The following is an 18,932-nucleotide window of genomic DNA, read 5'->3' as shown; positions in this document are numbered from 1 at the left end:
AATAAAACAACAATCCAAAATAAATAAATAAATATTGAACAACAATTTGAAGGGAAAAAATAAAATATTAACAGCAACAAATTAAATTCAAATACCCAAACAATGAAATACAAATAAAATATTATCAGCAAAAAATTAAATTTAAATACCAAAACAATGAAATACAAACCTTAAGAGTAGTGTTTGTCCACGAATCTTTTAACACAAATCACAAACTCTCTCTCGGATTATCAAAGCTTTCGATGAAATAAAAATAATGTAAAAATCTAAACACTGAACATGGAAAACATAACTTACCCCATCTCCTTATATAAATTGTAATGTGATAAAGCTCGCAACGGTCACCTGCTCGATTGTCTTCCTTCAACGGTCACCTGCTCGGTTCTGCAACAGGCACTCTGTTCGCGCAAGAAAGGAGGAAGAACGGTCGAAATTATTCTGAAGCAAATCTCACTACTTGGAGTAGCGAGATTTGGCACGCGTCGATATCCAGGTGGAGGTAATTCAAAAGGAAATGGCAGAGCATTAATTATCACAACAAAATCTCGCTACTTGCAGTAGCGAGATTTACCACCCGTCAAATTGTAGTTCGCAAACAGTTACCACGCGTCGAAAGGTGACTGTCAGAGTATTACTTCTCCCAATTAAATCTCGCTACTTGGAGTAGCGAGAATTGTCACGCGTCAGTACGAGCCCCTTATCCAAGAGCAAAAATCGCTACTTCAAGTAGTAAGATTTGGTTAAAAATCACTACTTGGAGTAGCGAGATTACGTCAGAGTAGGGAAATACTTCTCAAATGAGGTATTATTTAATATATTTTTTTAAAAAAAAGTTAAAACGGGAAAAAACTCATGGAATGATGGAGCATACATAGCCCCCCCCCCCGGTAACCCACCAAACTTCTATGTCTATTTCAGACCTCTTTCTCTCTCTCTCTGTTTCCTCCTTGTGGTCCTTCCCTGCTCCCAATCCTGATTGGATTTCTCTCTCTCCTCCAATTTGCGCTTGATTGTCGCTCATCCCGTACTCTGCGTCGTTCACCAACTCTTGCACCTTCGCGGGACTTTCCCACGCCCTCGTGCCCCGAACCCATTTCCTAGGGTTTGCTTAATCTCTCCGTTGATTGAATTTAGGGCACAGGGAGAACGCCGGTGCGATTGTTATATAGGCATGAGCTTTCAGGATCTCGAATCGGGTCGTCCCTTGGCCTCAAGGCGAGACTACATCAATGGCAAGCAAGATCCTACCCAAGCCGTTGCTTCGGGGATCTTCCAGATCAATACCGCCGTGTCGACTTTCCAGCGCCTCGTCAACACCCTCGGCACCCCAAAGGATACCCCCGAGCTCCGCGAGAAGCTGTGAGTGTCACCGTTTACCTGTTTTCGATTAATTAATTAATTAAGTTATTGTTCTTGAATTGTTGATGTTTGTGTGATCGTTTGATGTTGTGGGTTTGGTCCTTTTCTTCCCTTTATCTTTTTATTTTTGAATGTCTTGTGCTTGAATTATGTTGAATTCTGGATTGGTTTATGTGAATTCTCCACACCTCCTCCCTCAAAAAAAGCAAAAAGAAAATGGATATGCTGAGTTCGACTGAATTAGTTTTGTTGGGGCTTGTTTATGACATTGATAGCTTTCTTTGTATCTTAGTTTTGGGTTTGTGAGGGGTTGTAATGGGTATTTTTCTAGTTGTGGATTGTGTAAGCAAGAGGCACAGAACAGTTGACGTGAGGATGATCCAAACACTAGACTAACGAGAAGTGTTAAAAAACTTTCATCCTTTACCATTGACTGGTGTATAGTAAGTGCATCATTTGGCTAATGTGGTGTTCTTTCGTCTCCTCCAATAGGGAAAGAAAGAGAAATAGCAGGACTGCAAATTCAAATCATATGCATGCGCACCTTTTTTTTATTTTTTTTCCAGCTATATGCTAGGAAGCACTGATGCCAACACAAGATATAGATACGAGAACAGACTGACTCCAAGATACAGCAATTTCAAAAAATAAGAATACGGCTAGGATTTGTTGATTAATATATGTATTTAAAATGAAACAAGCACCATTTGCATCAGTCATGCAAAATTATCAATTACACATTTTACAAACTACACTTATACAATCATCAACTATGTTCATATTATAGAATATTTGTTGAACAACAAAAAGCAATTCAAGGGCATGGTTGATCATGGGCAATGCGCACCACTCAACAAGAAATTAAAAAATAACAGCAGGCTAACAAGGTGGCAAGATGGCGTTGACTTGGGGGGGGGGGGGTGGGAATTTGGGTGCTAGGAGGTCGAACTGTGGTCTACAAGGTTGGTGTAAGCGTTGGCGCTTCAAAGTCCAACAATCACTCAAATGTTAGAGAACTTGACTCTCGATCTCTTGACCTATACTTAATTTTATTTATTTATTTTTAGGGGCGAGGGTTGGGGGTTTCGTTAACAAAATTGAAGGGGCAACATTAAAACAAAGTTTTGGTGCAAGAAGCTTCCTAGAGCTGCCCTTGTGTCACTGTCCGCCTTTTTCACACCGTTGTGAAGGGCCGTGCAGCGCTAGCTAAAGCACTCTTGCTTAACTAGCCAGCCTTTTGTTTACCAACATTCATCCACGAAGCACTTTCATTAACATTCAATCAGATAGCAGCGGAAATAATAATCAATTCATGAAAGCCGTGGCAACCAAGCAGTAAATATTGAAGCAAACGTAATTCATTAACAAATCCTCCGTTGACATGTTGTACTTAGCGAGGGAGGCAAGTAGGCTAAGCACGTTGACAATTGCTAATGAGTTTTACAATGATTGATGAACACTCACCCTCCCCTAAAGAGCTTTCTGGGCCATTCTCACTCTGGCACTAGGAAACATCAATGTGACCGAGGAGTCATACTGCCTTATTTGGCTTACAATGAAGTAAATACTGGAAAATAACCCTACACTAGTATTTACATGATGGAAACCCATCCCAAACACACGAGATAAGCGATCACAGGCAAGCATAATGCCCTGAACAAGCTTAGCTCGTGATACCTTGCCATGTTGGGAAATGTCTCAGCCGTGTTTGAAAACAAAAATAAATTAATTAATTTCCAATATGTGTTGAGTACCTGTCAGGGAGTGCCAGACAGGTGTTGGTATCTGATACGTGTTGGCCATCGACACTTTAAGCTTCCAAAACTGTGTGTTTCCTGGACTATATTTAAAAAAGGGGGGGGGGGGACAGGGTGTGTTATGCAATATAAGAAAGTCCCAGATGCTATATATATATATATATATATATATATATTGAGCTATTCCCAGATTCCCATTAAAATCAAGGAAAGTCCCCAAAGATGCTTTTTTATTTTTTTTGTTGTGTTTGGGGCAGGGGACGAGAGGTGAACTCCACACATCCGTACTTAGGCAGATCATTGATCTTCTCTGGCACTGCAGTTGCAATCCTAATATGAAAAAGCATGCTCACGATTTCCTAGTCACTTTTAACAGAACAGCAACTGCTTCTCATCTTCCTGCATGCATGTGCAGCACATACACAGAAACCCGATGCCTCTCATTTTTAAATTATTGCATTCCAAGCAGTTTCCCAATTGAAAAAGTGAGCCTTGGGGGATTTTGGAATGCTATTCCTACAAATGGAAACATGCACCAGTACATGTGTAAAGAGAGGATTATGAAGAACAAAAGATTCCTATCTTCTTGACTCCCTAGATCCCTTTCAACTCATCCTCTACCTATTCCTTTTGTCTCTCTTCTTCCCCCACTTCAAAAAAGGGGGCCCATCTGAAGAGAACAAAACCACTTTGCGTCTTGATCTTGTGAATGCCTTCTGTGAATGGGATTCCAATCATGTTACTGCCCATTATCTCCATCTAATGGTGAAAAGATAGTGAAAACGTAAATGTGTTTTTATTTTCAATAATTTACCCCCATTCTATTAAAAGGAATAAAAAGTAAACTTCTTCCTATTGTTTTTAATCTTTTGAATTTGATATACAATCGTTTTTTCCAATTTTTGGTTCCAGGGAAAAAAAAGTAAAGAAAAAATGCATGTTTTAATACATTTTCTACAGTTTAGAGAGCAAGAGGCAAGAACAGTGAGATTTGGATGTTAATTTGTATAAATGTCCCTTTTTTTGTGTAAATTTATTGAACAGTCCTCATATTTTTATTAATTTATTGCTCCAATGTTGGGGCATGAACATATTTTGAGCAAGGCAAACATTTTCTAACTTACAATACAAATTCACAGGTTTTTTTTTTTTCCTGAAAATTGAAAATTCAGAGGGCAAGCCTTGGCTCAAAGCTAAGTGTGTTCCCAACCTGTAGGTCTGAGGTTTAAATAATGAAAATGTTTTCTCTAAATATGGAGGTAAGACTGCATACATCTTTCCTCCCTCCATGCTTCTCCTGATGGTGTGGGAGCCTTGTGCACAGTGTCATACTTTTTGGCAAGGGCACTTGCCTTCACACCTCTGAGCCCAGGGTTGCTACTGAATTCTGCTACTGAAGATTCTGGATCGTACCATCAGTAAAGATGGCAAATCTGTCTTCCAATCTTACTTGTCTACACAACTGATCATGCCAAAACAGAACATTTTCAGCCCATTCCCAATATTGTGAGATACCTCAAAATCCCCCACCCTCTCATGATAACTCTCCACTAGCCCACATCATGCGGATGCAGACCTCCCCTCTTCTCTGTCCTGTTCATGTGTTCAACAACTACCATGCTTAAATTGATCACCCTTACAGCCTCATCCAAAGAACTCTTTCGTTGGCTAATCATCCTAACCACTTCCCCAGCAAAGCCTTATTACAATCCCAAAATCTTCTCAAACCAAGACCAGCCTCTGTTGTGAGCTGACACACCTCCTTCCACACGGCCAAGTAAATCTTTCCCCATTATTCTGTCTCCCACAGAAGGTGTCCTTCTCAACTTGCCCAGCTTATGCTCAGTCAACCCTGGTAGCAGGAGTAAAAACTCCAAGTAATGTCAATCTAGTAATGTACCCCTTTTAGACAAGCGCTGCACCTTCCAATCTGTCACTCCCTTCTGACGCCTCTCTACCACAACATTGAACCCAGCTTTAGCCCAGAATGTTGAACCTGAAGGCATATGTAGGTATGAGGAAGGCAATGATATTCTGCAGTTCATTGTCAAAAAGAAGTTCCCCATTTTCTCTCTTTGCTGACTAGTATTATCTTTGATTTGGCTAAATTCACTTTCAGTCCTGAGATGGCATGAAACACAAAAATTTACGTATCAACAACCTTAATTGCATGACTCCCCTCTTCTCTGATCTGTCAGGCTGTTGTAGAAAGCACCTCCATTACAGTAATAAACAGAAAGGAAGAAAAGTGGATCTCCTTGCATATATTGATTTATTAAAAATTTTACATTATTTTTATTTTGTAACCTAGGCACATCAAATAAGTGCCTACTATGGTGGAGTATTCAGGTGTCTAGGATGTTAATTCTTGGCAAATTGAGCACTTGGACAATGTTCATTAATTTGCATGATTAAAACTTTAAAGACGAATAAAAAATGGAATATTGAGGTGGTGAGCAGCTGAAAGAACTTTGATTATGTTTGTTTTGTGAATGTCTATTCCTGAGAATAGAATGGAATGAGGGAATGTAACAAATGTTGTATGGGGATTGGGGATGTAATTATTAGAAAAGAAAAACACTCATGCAAAAGCTTGTGTTATTTCATTGAGCATGGAATAGGATAGGAATATAGACATTCCCGTGGTAAAACTTTTTGGAATATTTTTTCTTGTTTATTCCATGTTATAGATCAATAAGAATTTCTGCATTATCATTTATCAATTGCTTTACAATGACATTTTTTTCTTTTGTAAACTATCAAATAATATCGTCCTTCTATTTCTACAAATATACACACTCCACGAAAACATAACCTTGTAGTTTCATTATTTGGCTTATGAACTTAATTCATTTTCAATAAGGTGCAGCCTTTAGAAGGCACTTGTGTTTTAGGTGCTTGCAATTTTTACAGCATTTTCTTATTAGGGTTATTTCCTTATTTAACTGTCTTGTTTGTGCAAATGCATACATATTTATTAATTTGTCAATCTGTTAATCTATTTTCAAAACCAACGGAGCTGTGATTTAGCCTTAGATGATTATGCAATATTTAATTAGACTGACAAGAGAACAATAGAGCATAAATTCAAATTGAGTAAACAAGCCAAAAAATTATCAAAGGAACAAATGCCACAAACTGCTATATGAGCTCCCAAGAGGTTTAAATTATTTTCTGATAAACCTCCCCGGAAGCATAATGTTAAATCTGATAATTTCTTACAGAGAGTACTCATATAGTCATTATTTCAATGTTAATTGCTGATAGAAATTTTCGAAATTTTCTATCTTTTTTGTTTACTTTTTTTTTTTTTTTTGAAAATGAATAACAAAACATGTCTCCTAGCATCTTAAATTTTATCATGAAATCCATAAAATTTCTTAATAATTCTTTGAAAGCTGGGGATAGGAATGGACAAAAAAGTCTTCCCTTTAAATAAATTACACACACATGGGTCTCTTGCAGACTTGAACATGTTAATGGAAATGATTATACATGAAAAAAATGGCAGAATGGTTAATGCCCATAGCTTATGGAGCCATATAATCATATTGAACAGTCAGTAGATTATGACTCCATGTGTTGCACAATTCAAATCCTGGATCAAATGATTCTTGTAAAGAGTCTCATGGGTTTGTTCCAGTTAGCAATTTCCAAATGGAAGCTGGCTGATATGTGCTATGGAATCAAGAGAGGGTTTTTCCCTACATACTGGAAGATAATATAAACCATTAATGGGTATCTGCACATTAGATAATGTCCAAGTTGCATTGTTAAGCAGGATTAGGTCCCTGCAATATCCAGTCAGCTGCCCTTTGTTGTGGTCTTCATTCTTGTTTCTGATCTCAGGTAAAGTTTTATTGGCAAGCTTGGATTGTGTCTTCAATGAAATTGCATGTAATGCATTTGATAGCAAGCAGTCTCTGTGTCCTTCATGGTTTTCATCATCTTCTTTAGTTTTTGTTAGTGGATTTCTGTTTCCATGTGTTAAGCAGAATAAGCAGAGCTGACAGATGGTTATAAAACATTATCCAAGTTCAATAAACATTAAGTTTCACATTAAATGTGTTGCGTTCCCATTTTTTTTTTCATAACTTGCTCACTTGCAGTTTTCTTTAATTTATTCTTCAAAATTTGTCAGTTCACAATGAATTTTAATCTCTGATGGTCCTCACACAGTTTTCTTTACGTACAGACACAAGACTAGATTACATATTGGGCAGTTGGTGAAGGATACTTCTGCCAAACTTAAACAAGCTAGTGAAACAGATCATCATGCTGAAGTTAGTGTAAGTTTGCTCTTCTTTTGTTGTCAGATTGACTGTTTATATCACAAAGGGAGATCTCTTAATTCTCTTTCTAACCTCCTCATACAAACTGTAGCTCTTAGTACTTCTCCTTCGACATTTATGTTGGGAGAACTCATTATTTTTTTATCTTTTTATTTTCAGGGTGAAATGCACTGACCTCCCCCATTATCTAAAAAATTGCCTGGCTCTTCCTCGTCATTAGTTTTATTGACTCTTACTCTCTCCCTCTCACAAAGTATTTAATGAGTCAAACAGAATATACTTACATCACTTTCTAAGTTTGCTAAAATACTTTTTTTGCTTCCTTCAGAATTTTAACTATATTTTATTTAATTTTCTCTCACCCTCTTCTTGTTCTCTACATCTGTTTCTGGGGACTTCAATTCTGCCCTTACAATAGTGGATGTCTTGACCTCTCCTTCTCTTCTCTGATTTCCTCTTTTCCGTCTCTCTGGTTTCATTTGCCCAATAAAGCATCAGAGCTGTTCAGAAAGCCCACAAGTTTTCAGAATTCACTTTCAAGAACTCATGACAGCGCAAGTGGGCGTTCTTTCCACCTCTGTTTTGAACACCAAATCTTCTCAGAAACCTAGGGCAATAAATTGGGATTTTAATTTGAGGATGAAATAGCAAAAAAAAAAAAATTTGTTAGGTTTGATGTACCGGGGGCATGATGAGGGTGATACAATGGGAAGTGGAAAGGTCCTGGGTTGATGGCCATGGTGGTTCACGTGGAAACATCACACGTCTCATCTCATCTCATCTCATCTCTCTCTCTCTCTCTCTCTCTCTCTCTCTATATATATATATATATATATATATATTTCCTTCTTTCCCTCTTTTTGAATGTCTGCTCTGCTGTTTGGAAGATTGGGGGCTCAGTACTTCAGTTGGTGCTGGGGTAGGGTTTTGTGGGTGGTTTTGGCAGTCCCAAGATGAAATTACTGGTAATTGGGTTTGTTTTCAATCATTTGATTTTTGTTCGTCATTTTCCATATCATCATGGTTTCTGGAGGATACTGGCGGTACATGATAGATGATGACATTTTCACCTTGGAAAATCTTCATTCAGGCTTCCTTGGCTTCTAGTCTCAGGCTCTCGGCAAGGCCTTGTCCTTTTGGTTTCACCTTAAAAAAAATTCTATTGTCTGGCTTCTAATTCTATGAGCATTATATGAACCTTTAGGGTTTTCTTGATGTGTAATCAGTTCTTTTTATTCTGGGGTTCAACTATGATGTTTCTTCGCTCTGTACAGAGGATTCAAGGGGAAAAAAAATTGAAAGGTGTTTCTGACATTGGAGGTCTGCATCTTTTTGAAAAATTTCAGGGGTATATAGTTTCTTTTGATTATTTTGTTATTGGATAAAAATTATTATTATTAGTATTATTATTATACAGCAACATTGAAGAACTCTTAGTGGCCTTTTTCCAAATGCATTTGCAATTCCAGAATTAAAATCCCATGTAGTTGTTATTCAGTTTTTGCCTAGCCATACCTCCTGCTTCTTAATTTTTTTATTTTGATGCTGAACATGGTGCATTGGTCCACCCGTTGTTCATTTCTGTTGGCCATATTATTGGACCATAATTTTTTTCTCTCTCCTCGATGTTATCTTCTTAGTTATTCATCTCCAGGTGGTTGTGATTTTGATTCTTTGAATGTCTTCTTTCCAATTGCAGGCCAGCAAGAAGATAACAGATGCTAAACTTGCCAAGGATTTTCAAGCAGTTTTGAAAGAGTTCCAGAAGGCTCAGCGGCTTTCAGCTGAGAGGGAGACAGCTTATAGTCCTTTTGTTCCCCAAGCAGTTCTTCCTTCTAGGTACAATTGTTGTGGACCTTATCTCTTAAGGGGTGATATTCAGGTGTTCCGGTGCATGACCTTGTAGTCTTGCGACTGTAATCGCTAAATGTGAAAATTTTGTGTAATCTAGTGGATGATTTTTTGGTGGTGCCCTTTGGCGATTGTCTACTGGAAATTTGACTGAATGCCATTCGGTGGTGATTGGTGTTCTATACTTCTTTTTAATATGTCTGAACTTGGATTTTCTTATTGCTTATGTTGTTGCTTTTTCTGTCTTTGAACAGTTACACAGCCAGTGAGCTAGATATAAATTCGGAGAAGAGTCCTGAGCAGCGTGCTCTTCTTGTGGAATCTAGGAGGTTAGGATTTCCATTTTTTGTACCCTTCTTTTTTTAGTTTAAGTTCTTTCTTGTGCTGTTGCTCTCCTGTTCATTCTCAACAATGATGAAATTTATTTGAAATAAATTTTCTACAAATTATGTTGCAATAACCTTGTAATAAGCCCTTTTTAATGCAAGCTTGTCTTTACTGTGTGTGGTCCAGGATCTTTAGGACTATAAATTTGGTTACAACGGTTTGCATGATTTTGATTGAATGCTGGCTTATTGGCTTTGCAGAGTGCTGGTTGACACGATCACTGGTATCCATACTTTTTCCACTGGTAGTTAGATTTGGATGTAGTTTTGTCAGCTAATAAAGTGGTGGATGATAATAGAAGGGGAGGTAGAAAAAAGGATTTTCTTGAAATTGGATTTTAAAAAGGCTTATGACCGAGTCTATTGGACGTTTTTTATAGGGTGTTGGGGTAGGGAAGAAGTTGGATTAAGGGTTGCCTCACTCCTACTTGATAGGGCATCCAAATCCCTTTTGACTGTAACTGCTCATTTGGTTAAGGTTTCAGATACAGTTTCTGCATCCTGAAACACAGGATACAAAGAATACATAAATTTTTGCATTTGGATCGTTTGGTTAAATGTTCTCAAAAAACTGTTTTTGATAACATATAAAATACTGCCCTAAAAATTTCAGGGAATAATTTCCAGAACAGCTAGCCAAAAGCATTTTTGAGTATAAAAAAATACATGATACAACCCCTGGTTTTCATTTTCATTTACAAAACATGAATACAAAAACTCATTTTTGGATCCTTAACTGGGCCTTAATTCTCCTCCATTAGAAAAATTGCACTGAATTTTATTCTAAATCCAAAATTTGATATAGCCAGGATAACATGTTTGAACCTATAAATAGAATAGCTCCAAGATATAGTCTCATTCATTTTAATTTTAATTCAAATCATATGTAATCCAAGATTACATGTTTGAACCTATAATTAAAATAACTCCAAGTTATAGTTTCATTCATCTTAATTCTAATTCAAATCATACATGCAGAATAATTTCCTGAATAATTTCCCATCGTCGTAATAAAGCTTGGGAGTTACTAAATATAATAATAATAATTACCAAATCTGGATGATTATGGTTTTATGACTGGAAATTGGAAGAAAAAGAGGCCTCAAACTGGGAAAAGAGGTTGCTGTAGCAACGAGAACTGAAGTACTCGATAATTGTGTCATTAGGGCTGTTGGCGGGTGTACTGTGTGAAATGACACCTATGGCCTACAATAGAAGAAGAAACTGATGATGGAGTTGGAAGTTGGAATGAGAGTTGAGGGCATTAGGGTTCATCTCCTCTTGAAAGATGAAATAGGCCATGGGAATGGCCGTGGGGAGTGGGTGTAATTTGGTATAATTTTGAAAATTTCTATTTTGTGAAGTTGCAATTCCACCTATCATGTGGTATTGACATTCTGGGTTAAATGATATGAATTGGAATTTATGATGGTTGGAATGTTATATTTTAATTGCGAACCAATTGTATTAGTAATAGTCACATTCTGTGAGGCGTGAACCAAGGAGCCCTTTCATTTTCTCTTACTATTTGCTGATGATGTCATTTTTTTTCTCTCTAAGGAACTAAGGGCATGTTTAGTTATGGTAAATAATTTTTCTTTTTCTATTTCCAGTTTCGATGAATCACTCCTCCCTTTCCAGATTTCCAACATTTATGTAGAAAAGTTGGAACCCATCTTTTTAAGTTCTTTATAAATTTGGAGAACTGGAAAATGAGATGGCATTTTTCTAATTACAAATTAATTGGAAAACTGAAAATGTATCCTAAATAGTTGTTTAAACACATTAACTAATTTACAAGTCTTTGAGAAGGTTTCTGGTTTTAGAATTTATTTTTTTAATCGTGGGGTTGTAGGCATTAATTAGAGCTGTTTTGCCATGAAAAATCATTGCATTCCTTTCGATTTAACATAGTCCAAAGAAGGCCAAAGACAGCATGTCTCCATGAAGTCAGCCCTTTTTACTCTCCCAGAACCTTGAAACTGTACCAACAAGAAAATGTCAGCAGTCCGTGGTATAGCATCAAAGTGTCATCAGAAAACTGAAAGCAAAAAGACCCAAACCGTTTAGCCACCCAATAATGAAGAAACCTTGTAGTCATTAATTTCACTTAAAACACATAAAACAGATGTCTAAGCTGATAGTGCTATAAGCTGTCCTTAACTCTCAACTGCAACAAATAATTGGTATTAAGCTTAAAGCCTATAGAGAGCCATGTCCACATGAAGGCCTTGGTTTTGGAAGAAATGTTTTCTTCCAGAAGAAGTTATTCAAGGGGGAAAAAATTGTTCAAGATGAAATTAAATCAAGTTATTGTGGCCTTTAACGTTGATTCTAGTGTTCTTTCCTATCATGCCCTTTAGATTAGCCACTTTAACTAAGTGTTACTTTGGGTGCTGAGTCCAATCTCATAACTTTTTGGGACTCTGATCAAGAAGGTTTCTAGGAGCTTGGAAGGCTTATTTTACTTTAGGTGTAGGGTTATTTTGGTTTGAGCCTGTCTTTTATTTTTCCTTTGTCTTATTTATCCTTCTTCAGGATTTCAGTGCGTGTAGCTTGTCAATTAGAAGGATGATAGATTACATTTTAGGGCTGGCATTGGCTTTGGGGCTTTGGCAAGAGAGAATTTGGTTAGATGGGATATTGTGTCTAGGTCCTAGGAGGAGGGTGGATTAGGCCTGGGTAATATGCTGTCTTAAAAACATCTCCTTAGGGAGAAAATGGGTTGTGGGGATATGTTTTGGATACTAATTCCTTGTAGCATAATTGATTTGTGCTAAGTATGGCTTTAACCAAATGGATGAGATGCATGAATGTTAGCCATGTTAAGTCCTAGAAATTTATTTACCAGATTTTGTGTTTATTTTTAACAAATGAGATAAAGTTGGTATGGGTAATATGATTTGACCTTAGGGAATTTTTTTGGATTTGAGAAGCTCCTTTCTTTTGACCTTCCACCATTTTTATTGTTTGTTTGTATAGTTTCCATTCCTTCGAGTGGATTTACGTTCTTGGAATTTTCATTTATTTGAAACTTGAATGATAGGATTAATGACTTCATTCTTTTTTATGATTGTAGTTGATTCTTTTCACCTTCTGTTAGGGAGCAATGGTAGATCTTCAGTTTGTTCTTCAGGGAACTTTTCTTGGAAATTTTATTCATTTCAGGCATGTTAATAGTATTTTCGCCTCATGTGTTGTTTGGAACTTGGAAGATATTAGTTGGGAAACGAAAAGAAAGGAAAATATGAAGGATTTCAATTTTTATTGTTTGATTATGAAGGAATTTGAGAAAGAAAATAAAATACATTGTAAACCAATGAGTAAAAATTATTTTACAGGTTATTAATCTTTGATTTATCTTAATTTTTAATCATTATAATCTTAATAACACTTGATATATTGTAACTATGATGGAGAATTGATTTCGTTCTCATTTTCTTTGCTTTTCCTTTTCTCTTGCAAATCCTTGATCCGAAGGAACCTTAAGGTGGTATTTGGGAGCATAGATTCCGCACCTTGGATTTGGATTTGGGTAAATTTTAATACAATTTTACATTACATCTTACCAAATCCAATTCAAATCCAAACCCAAGCCTCTCCAAAGATAGTTTCCTTCATTTGGAAATCCAAGATTCTCTCCAAAATCAAGGTCTTCATGTGGACTTCAGGTCTTGTAAGCATTGATAAAAATGTTCTTAATAAGGGAGGGCATAATAAAGCAGCATCTCCTTATGTGTGTTTGCTTTATTATTGTAGTTGTGAGAATGCTTGTCATTTGTTTTTGCATTGTTCATTTCTTGAGAGATCTGGAATAAATTGTTTGTTGTTCTTGGTAGACGGTGGGTTTGACCAACTCTGGAGAAATTGCGTTCTGTTTCTTTTATTAGGGCTTTGGTGAAGAGAACACGGGGTGCTATGGAGAGCCTTTTTTGTGTGATTTGATGCATTTGGTTCGAACGTAATGTCAGGATTTTTTAGGGCTTTTTATGTTGATTGTTTATGGATTGAAGTGATTTTGGCATTACTGTGGGCTACAAAGAATGATTCGTTTAGACACATTATTTCTTTGATGACTTGCAGAGGGATTTGGGTGCAGCTTTTGATTACTCTTCTAAATATTATTGGATTTTTTATTTTTATCATTTTTTTAAATTTTCCCCTTTATTTCTGAGGATGCCTTCTGCATATTTTTTCTTCTTTTTTAATATAATTATTTGCGTATATTAAATAAAATCATACAGACAATTGTGCAGCATGAATGTGTACTATAGATCTTAATGAAGATTTGAGCGTCCAAAGGTTGGGACAATGAAAGATGAATTCCTAAGAAGCAGTGCAAGACTAAGAAAATGAACTCTCTTTTTCTACTATTTTATTTCTTTGCTAGTAACAGGGATGATGGGATGATTTAGCAATGTGCAGAACTCCTCCTTAATTAACTATATTTTTCTCATTTTCAAACGATAGAAAATTTGGAAGGGTATCTTTTTATTTTTTTGGTTAGATTGACTTTTTCTTACTCTTAAGTCTTTTTGCTTGCAAGGTGTTTGGAGTTTGTTCCTCTTATGAATATATCCTCAAGAGACACCAAGCCCATAATATGGGTTCAGACAAAGTATATTTCATGTTTACAGCCAAGAATTTTTAGTTGGAATCTTTGGTTTACAATCCCTGCCTGTTTTCCCCCTTCCCCTCTCTCTCAATTTTGCATCTGTTTATGCCACTGCATGTTGGGAGAGGTGAAGCCTCACTTGCTTCTAGTATTGCTGTATGGAAAGAAATTTGTCTGCTTTGTACATAATGTTGTGGTTGAGGAATTTTGTTTTCTAGTTTTATGAAAGGTTGTCAACTATTCCGTTAGCTTTGGAGTGCTTTGTGCTGCAGGCAGGAAGTCTTGCTGTTGGACAATGAGATTGCCTTCAATGAGGCTATTATTGAGGAAAGAGAGCAGGGAATACAAGAAATCCAGCAGCAAATTGGTGAGGTGAACGAAATTTTTAAAGATCTTGCTGTGCTTGTCCATGAGCAAGGAGCTATGATTGGTATGTCATCTAGTCCTTTTTCTTTGGGAGCTCACTGTCCAGTTTTGTTGCCAAATTACTGAGCGAATTGCTTTCAGATGATATTGGTTCCAACATCGAGGGTTCTCATGCTGCAACTGCACAGGGAAAAACACAACTTGCGAAAGCATCAAAGACTCAAAGATCAAATTCATCTCTGGTAATTTATATCCAGATTCTTAGTTAAAACACATTTGTGCCCATGCACACATGGGGCATGGATACAGTGAGTTATTTGCCAGTGACGAGCCCCACATTCTCACTCTATTGGGATGGTATTTGGCTCAATGCAAATTTTAGTGGCAGGGATGGTAGTAAATTAAAACCCTACATGTTGGGTTTGGGAGCATATATGGTTTTTTTTTTCTTTTTGTCATCACTATAAGCTGGAACTGAGAAATAGTTAATCAGCTACGAAGGTATATATATTGCTATTTGTGAGCCCACCAGCATGGCTTCAAAGCTGAGTAGGGTGCAGGAGGCTACCAAGGTTGAATGGTGGGAGATTGGTCAACTGTTTTGTCAGTCTGAAACAGGCCTGCGCTGGGTCGTTAAAGTTTTTCCACCCGAACACACTTGTATTGTTGATGACTGGTAAAAATAATATTAAGTTGGCTCTTGTTTGACTTGGTGAACTCAATGCTCAAAATAGTTTTAAAGTTCTTGCCATTTTCAGATAGAAACTTAATTTAAGGGATTTTTTTTGTCTCCCAACCAAGAGGAGGTGAAGGGTTTGGGATTTGAACTTTTGTCTCAAGGTTCCATTTCTCTGCATGTTTCTAGCTTTTACCTTTTTTGTGCTCAACAAGCACATTGGTGCAGCATTCTTTAATGTGGTATTAGTTGTCTATTTTCCATAGCTTTCATGCTTTCATGAAGCCCTAGTCCATTTGCTTGCTTTGTGTAGTCTTGCTACCCAAGTAACTGGTAATTTGCTTTCTGAGACTGGGCTGAGATGGCAGGACCCTTCAAAGGGTGTCCTGTACAGATCCCTCTTTGTTAGATATTTGAACTGTTGTAATAGAGTGCTCGGGGGTGAAAACACAAATGCTGCCATTGGTTGGGACATGCATGTGTGCTTCTCATGGTTCCGCTAACTGATGCTATTGATTGGGACAGCATGCGCATTGATTGTGTGTTAAAATTGTTGCAAACCTCTTTGTTCTAAATAAGTGTTTGATTTAATAAATCTTGTTGACTATTTATTTTTTTAAATTGCAGACTTGCTTGCTCTTGGTGATATTTGGGATCATTCTTCTCATTGTGATCATAGTAATTGCTGCTTGATCAGAAGATCCTCAAGTGGATAGAGCGTGCAGTCCTGGAATCTGCTTGGTGTTGAGATTTTATCGCCCTTGCTAATTTGTTTGGTTATGTTGGTTTCTGAGACATCTGGCTGACTGGAGTGTGAGTTGGTATATAGCATGGTTTTCGGGTTATGATATTTACTTGCTCTTTTATGGGTTGTGTATGTTCTCCTTCTGTAAGTTTGTGTTTGGGTGGGTGTTTGGGGGCGGGGTTGGGGGTGTTTGCTTACAATTTGTGTAATGGTCCATCTATATTTATTTAATAAAAATTCATAATTCTTTTTTTGGTTTTCTTATAGTTAGAATTCAATCTGGGTGGTCTTATCTTTTCCTTTTGTTGTTGATTGTGACATTGTTTTTGCCTGGTGGTCATTTGTGCTGGTTCGTGGGTTTAGCTGGCAATTCGAAAGCCCTTATTACCTTTACTCAGAATTATTGTAGTGTAAAAATACTGCACAGATATTGTTTAAGAACCCACTGATGATGATAATATTTTACATGCACTATTTTGTGTGGTTAGTTGCTGTAAAATTGTTAACATTAGAAGTAATTAGAATAGATTTTTTTTTCTCTTTTTGGCCTTTCTGGATGGGTGAAAGATCAGTTGTCCTGTGCGTTCAACAATACTTGGAAGATTATATTTGCATTGCAAAGAGTTGTTTCAATGAATAAAATTGAAATTAAATTAAAACGCAATGGAAGATAAATGGTGATTGAGAGCTATTGAATAGGAGTTGAGGAATAGGAGTTGAGACAAATTGATGGTGGGATGATCAACAATCCACACAAAGCTTATGTTTACCAATGCTGATTTTAAGAAAATTGAAACATAAGCATAGGTACGGTGTGGTAGATATTTATTATGAAGATTGTGTTTGATGATGGGTGCAAATATTGTTTGGTATGAGGTTTTTTGGGACAGCTAAGAAGTTCTAATAGCCATACAAACTTACATTGAAAACAAATTGGAGGTACTCATTATAGAAAAGTAGAGAAGCAAAGGGAAAGATCTGAATCAAGAATGATGTCGTTGTGGGTGGCATAAACATGAGTGAAACATTTTAGAAAAGGGGAGTCCAAGGAGTGGTGTGATGAATAAAAATAAGGAACAGAGCAATAATGGTTGTGTAAATCTAACTTGTCAAAAGTCTACTCAAATTGTTGATTTTGGTCACTTCAATTCTGATAGTTTTTCATATAATTTCTTCATATACAAGCTAGATAGTGATTTTCACTTTACAAGAATGAGAAATGATGTTATAACTAAACATATTGGCATTGGAAAGGTTTATATGGGATATAAATTAATATAGAAAGCAAATTATTCGACATGTTCCTAGGATGCACCTTAACTTGCGTAGTGGTGAGAGTTATGTTTATTTTTTTGAATAGAAGAATGAAGATTTAGTAGTGCCTAAAACAAAGAAAGAGAGAACACAGCAATTTTATGATGATTGAGACATATTTAAGAAGTATTAGGTAAAAGTTATCCACTCATTAGTTTATAGCACTATTTTGTGAGGCTATATATATATATATATATATCAACTAATGGGACCATAATCCCTGCTAAGAAAACCTTCTAATGACATCAAAGTCCATTTAAAAATCAGTGTCTTTCAATTATCAATCTCTTCATCCCTTCTTCATAAATCAAATGATACTCTAGACAATTTCTCTTTATTTTTTTATGAGTGATGTAAAATTTAAGAAATTGATGAACATGAAGAACAATGGTCTCTCTCTCTCTCTCTCTCTCTCTCTCTCTCTCTCTCTCTAGTTCATTCAATCTATTTCATTTTCCTCAAACCTCTTCTTTTATCATCCTCGAGCAATATTCTGGTTATGTTTTTAAGGGTGCAACATAAACTGGTCCTTGATTCGCATTCCTACACTTTGTTTGAAAGAAAACAGCTTTTCCTGCAAGTCCACATTTATAAAAGATTTTTATTTTAACAAGAGCTAAGGTGCTTTCTAACACGATTCAAATGGAATTTAATATGTCGTTCCTGGAAGGAGTTTTTATTGGTTTTTATTGTTAAGTATCCTTCTGATGAATTATTATTACATAATAGAAGGTTTATTAATGGACTTGCTCCAATGATTTTTTTCCTTTCTTTACAATACAGAAGGAATTATTTCTCTTGAGTGCTTATTTACATTTATTTGTGGTTGCATTATGTAAAGATTGTGCAAGCTAAATTTTCTAGTGAGATATAGTGGACCTTAGGGGTGTGCATAATTCGATAAAAATCAAATTAACCGATCAAATTCGATCGGTACGGTTTGGTTAATTTTTAATTTGGTCCGGTTCGATTCGGTTCGGTTCAGTTTTATATTTCGTTAAAATCGATTTATTCGATTTTCATTTCGGTTATGAAGAAATTACATTTCGATTAAACGATTTCACCAAATTATATAATTAATAATTAAATATAAATTATATAATTTATATTTAAGAATTTAGGGCTCCACAACTTCTTCCATAGTCTTCTACTCCACTTGGCAGTCGGCAAACTCAGCACTCCACCGAGTGCCTCCACCCTCCTGCGTACAACGACTCCAGCCATCCTGATCCAGCTCTAGCGAGCCTCCACGGCAATTGCCGACCTACCAGCCTCCGCCCTTCCAGAGTTTGAGTCACCTCCACTCCACCGATTCGACGATTCTAGACTTCTTGTTCCACACTTCGCCTATGGGAATTAGGTTTCCCAAGTTCCCAACTTCCCATTTGGCCAGCGACAACTTCCCAGCCGTCCAGCGACACGCGACTAGCGTCCACCACTCCAGCGACTCTTTGTCAACATTCAAGAACTTCTAAAATAGTTTGGAAATAACAGGATTATGCAGGAAGAAAGTCTGGTTTCTGCATGCAATTGGATTAGATTGTAAATTTTCTACTGTCATTTTTTCTTGG

The 18,932-nt window shown here is 36.6% G+C and overlaps 1 protein-coding gene across 1 annotated transcript; it reads left to right on the top strand.

Annotated features, from left to right (window-relative positions):
* The first annotated feature begins 886 nt into the window (after positions 1 to 886).
* LOC131164679 (syntaxin-22) lies at positions 887 to 16,311 on the top strand. Its single transcript, XM_058122057.1, has 7 exons — positions 887 to 1,359; positions 7,312 to 7,405; positions 9,108 to 9,247; positions 9,514 to 9,588; positions 14,533 to 14,690; positions 14,768 to 14,868; positions 15,930 to 16,311. The coding sequence occupies exons 1-7, from the start codon at positions 1,172 to 1,174 to the stop codon at positions 15,993 to 15,995; spliced, it is 822 nt and encodes a 273-aa protein (XP_057978040.1). The 5' UTR covers positions 887 to 1,171; the 3' UTR covers positions 15,996 to 16,311.
* Positions 16,312 to 18,932: the final 2,621 nt, after the last annotated feature.

The sequence above is a fragment of the Malania oleifera genome, chromosome 9 (assembly GCF_029873635.1).
Source record: "Malania oleifera isolate guangnan ecotype guangnan chromosome 9, ASM2987363v1, whole genome shotgun sequence".
In the NCBI taxonomy this organism is placed as follows: Eukaryota; Viridiplantae; Streptophyta; class Magnoliopsida; order Santalales; family Ximeniaceae; genus Malania; species Malania oleifera.
The sequence above is the reverse complement of the archived record's forward strand: the minus strand, read 5'-3'. Positions and strand labels throughout refer to the sequence as shown.

Excerpts from the sequence above, each read along its gene's own strand:
- LOC131164679 (XM_058122057.1), top strand. The coding sequence starts at position 1,172 with ATGAGCTTTCAGGATCTCGAATCGGGTCGTCCCTTGGCCTCAAGGCGA. Across the intron at positions 7,406-9,107 it reads ATCATCATGCTGAAGTTAGT|GCCAGCAAGAAGATAACAGA; the intron begins GTAAGTTTGCTC and ends TTCCAATTGCAG. Across the intron at positions 14,691-14,767 it reads TGAGCAAGGAGCTATGATTG|ATGATATTGGTTCCAACATC; the intron begins GTATGTCATCTA and ends AATTGCTTTCAG.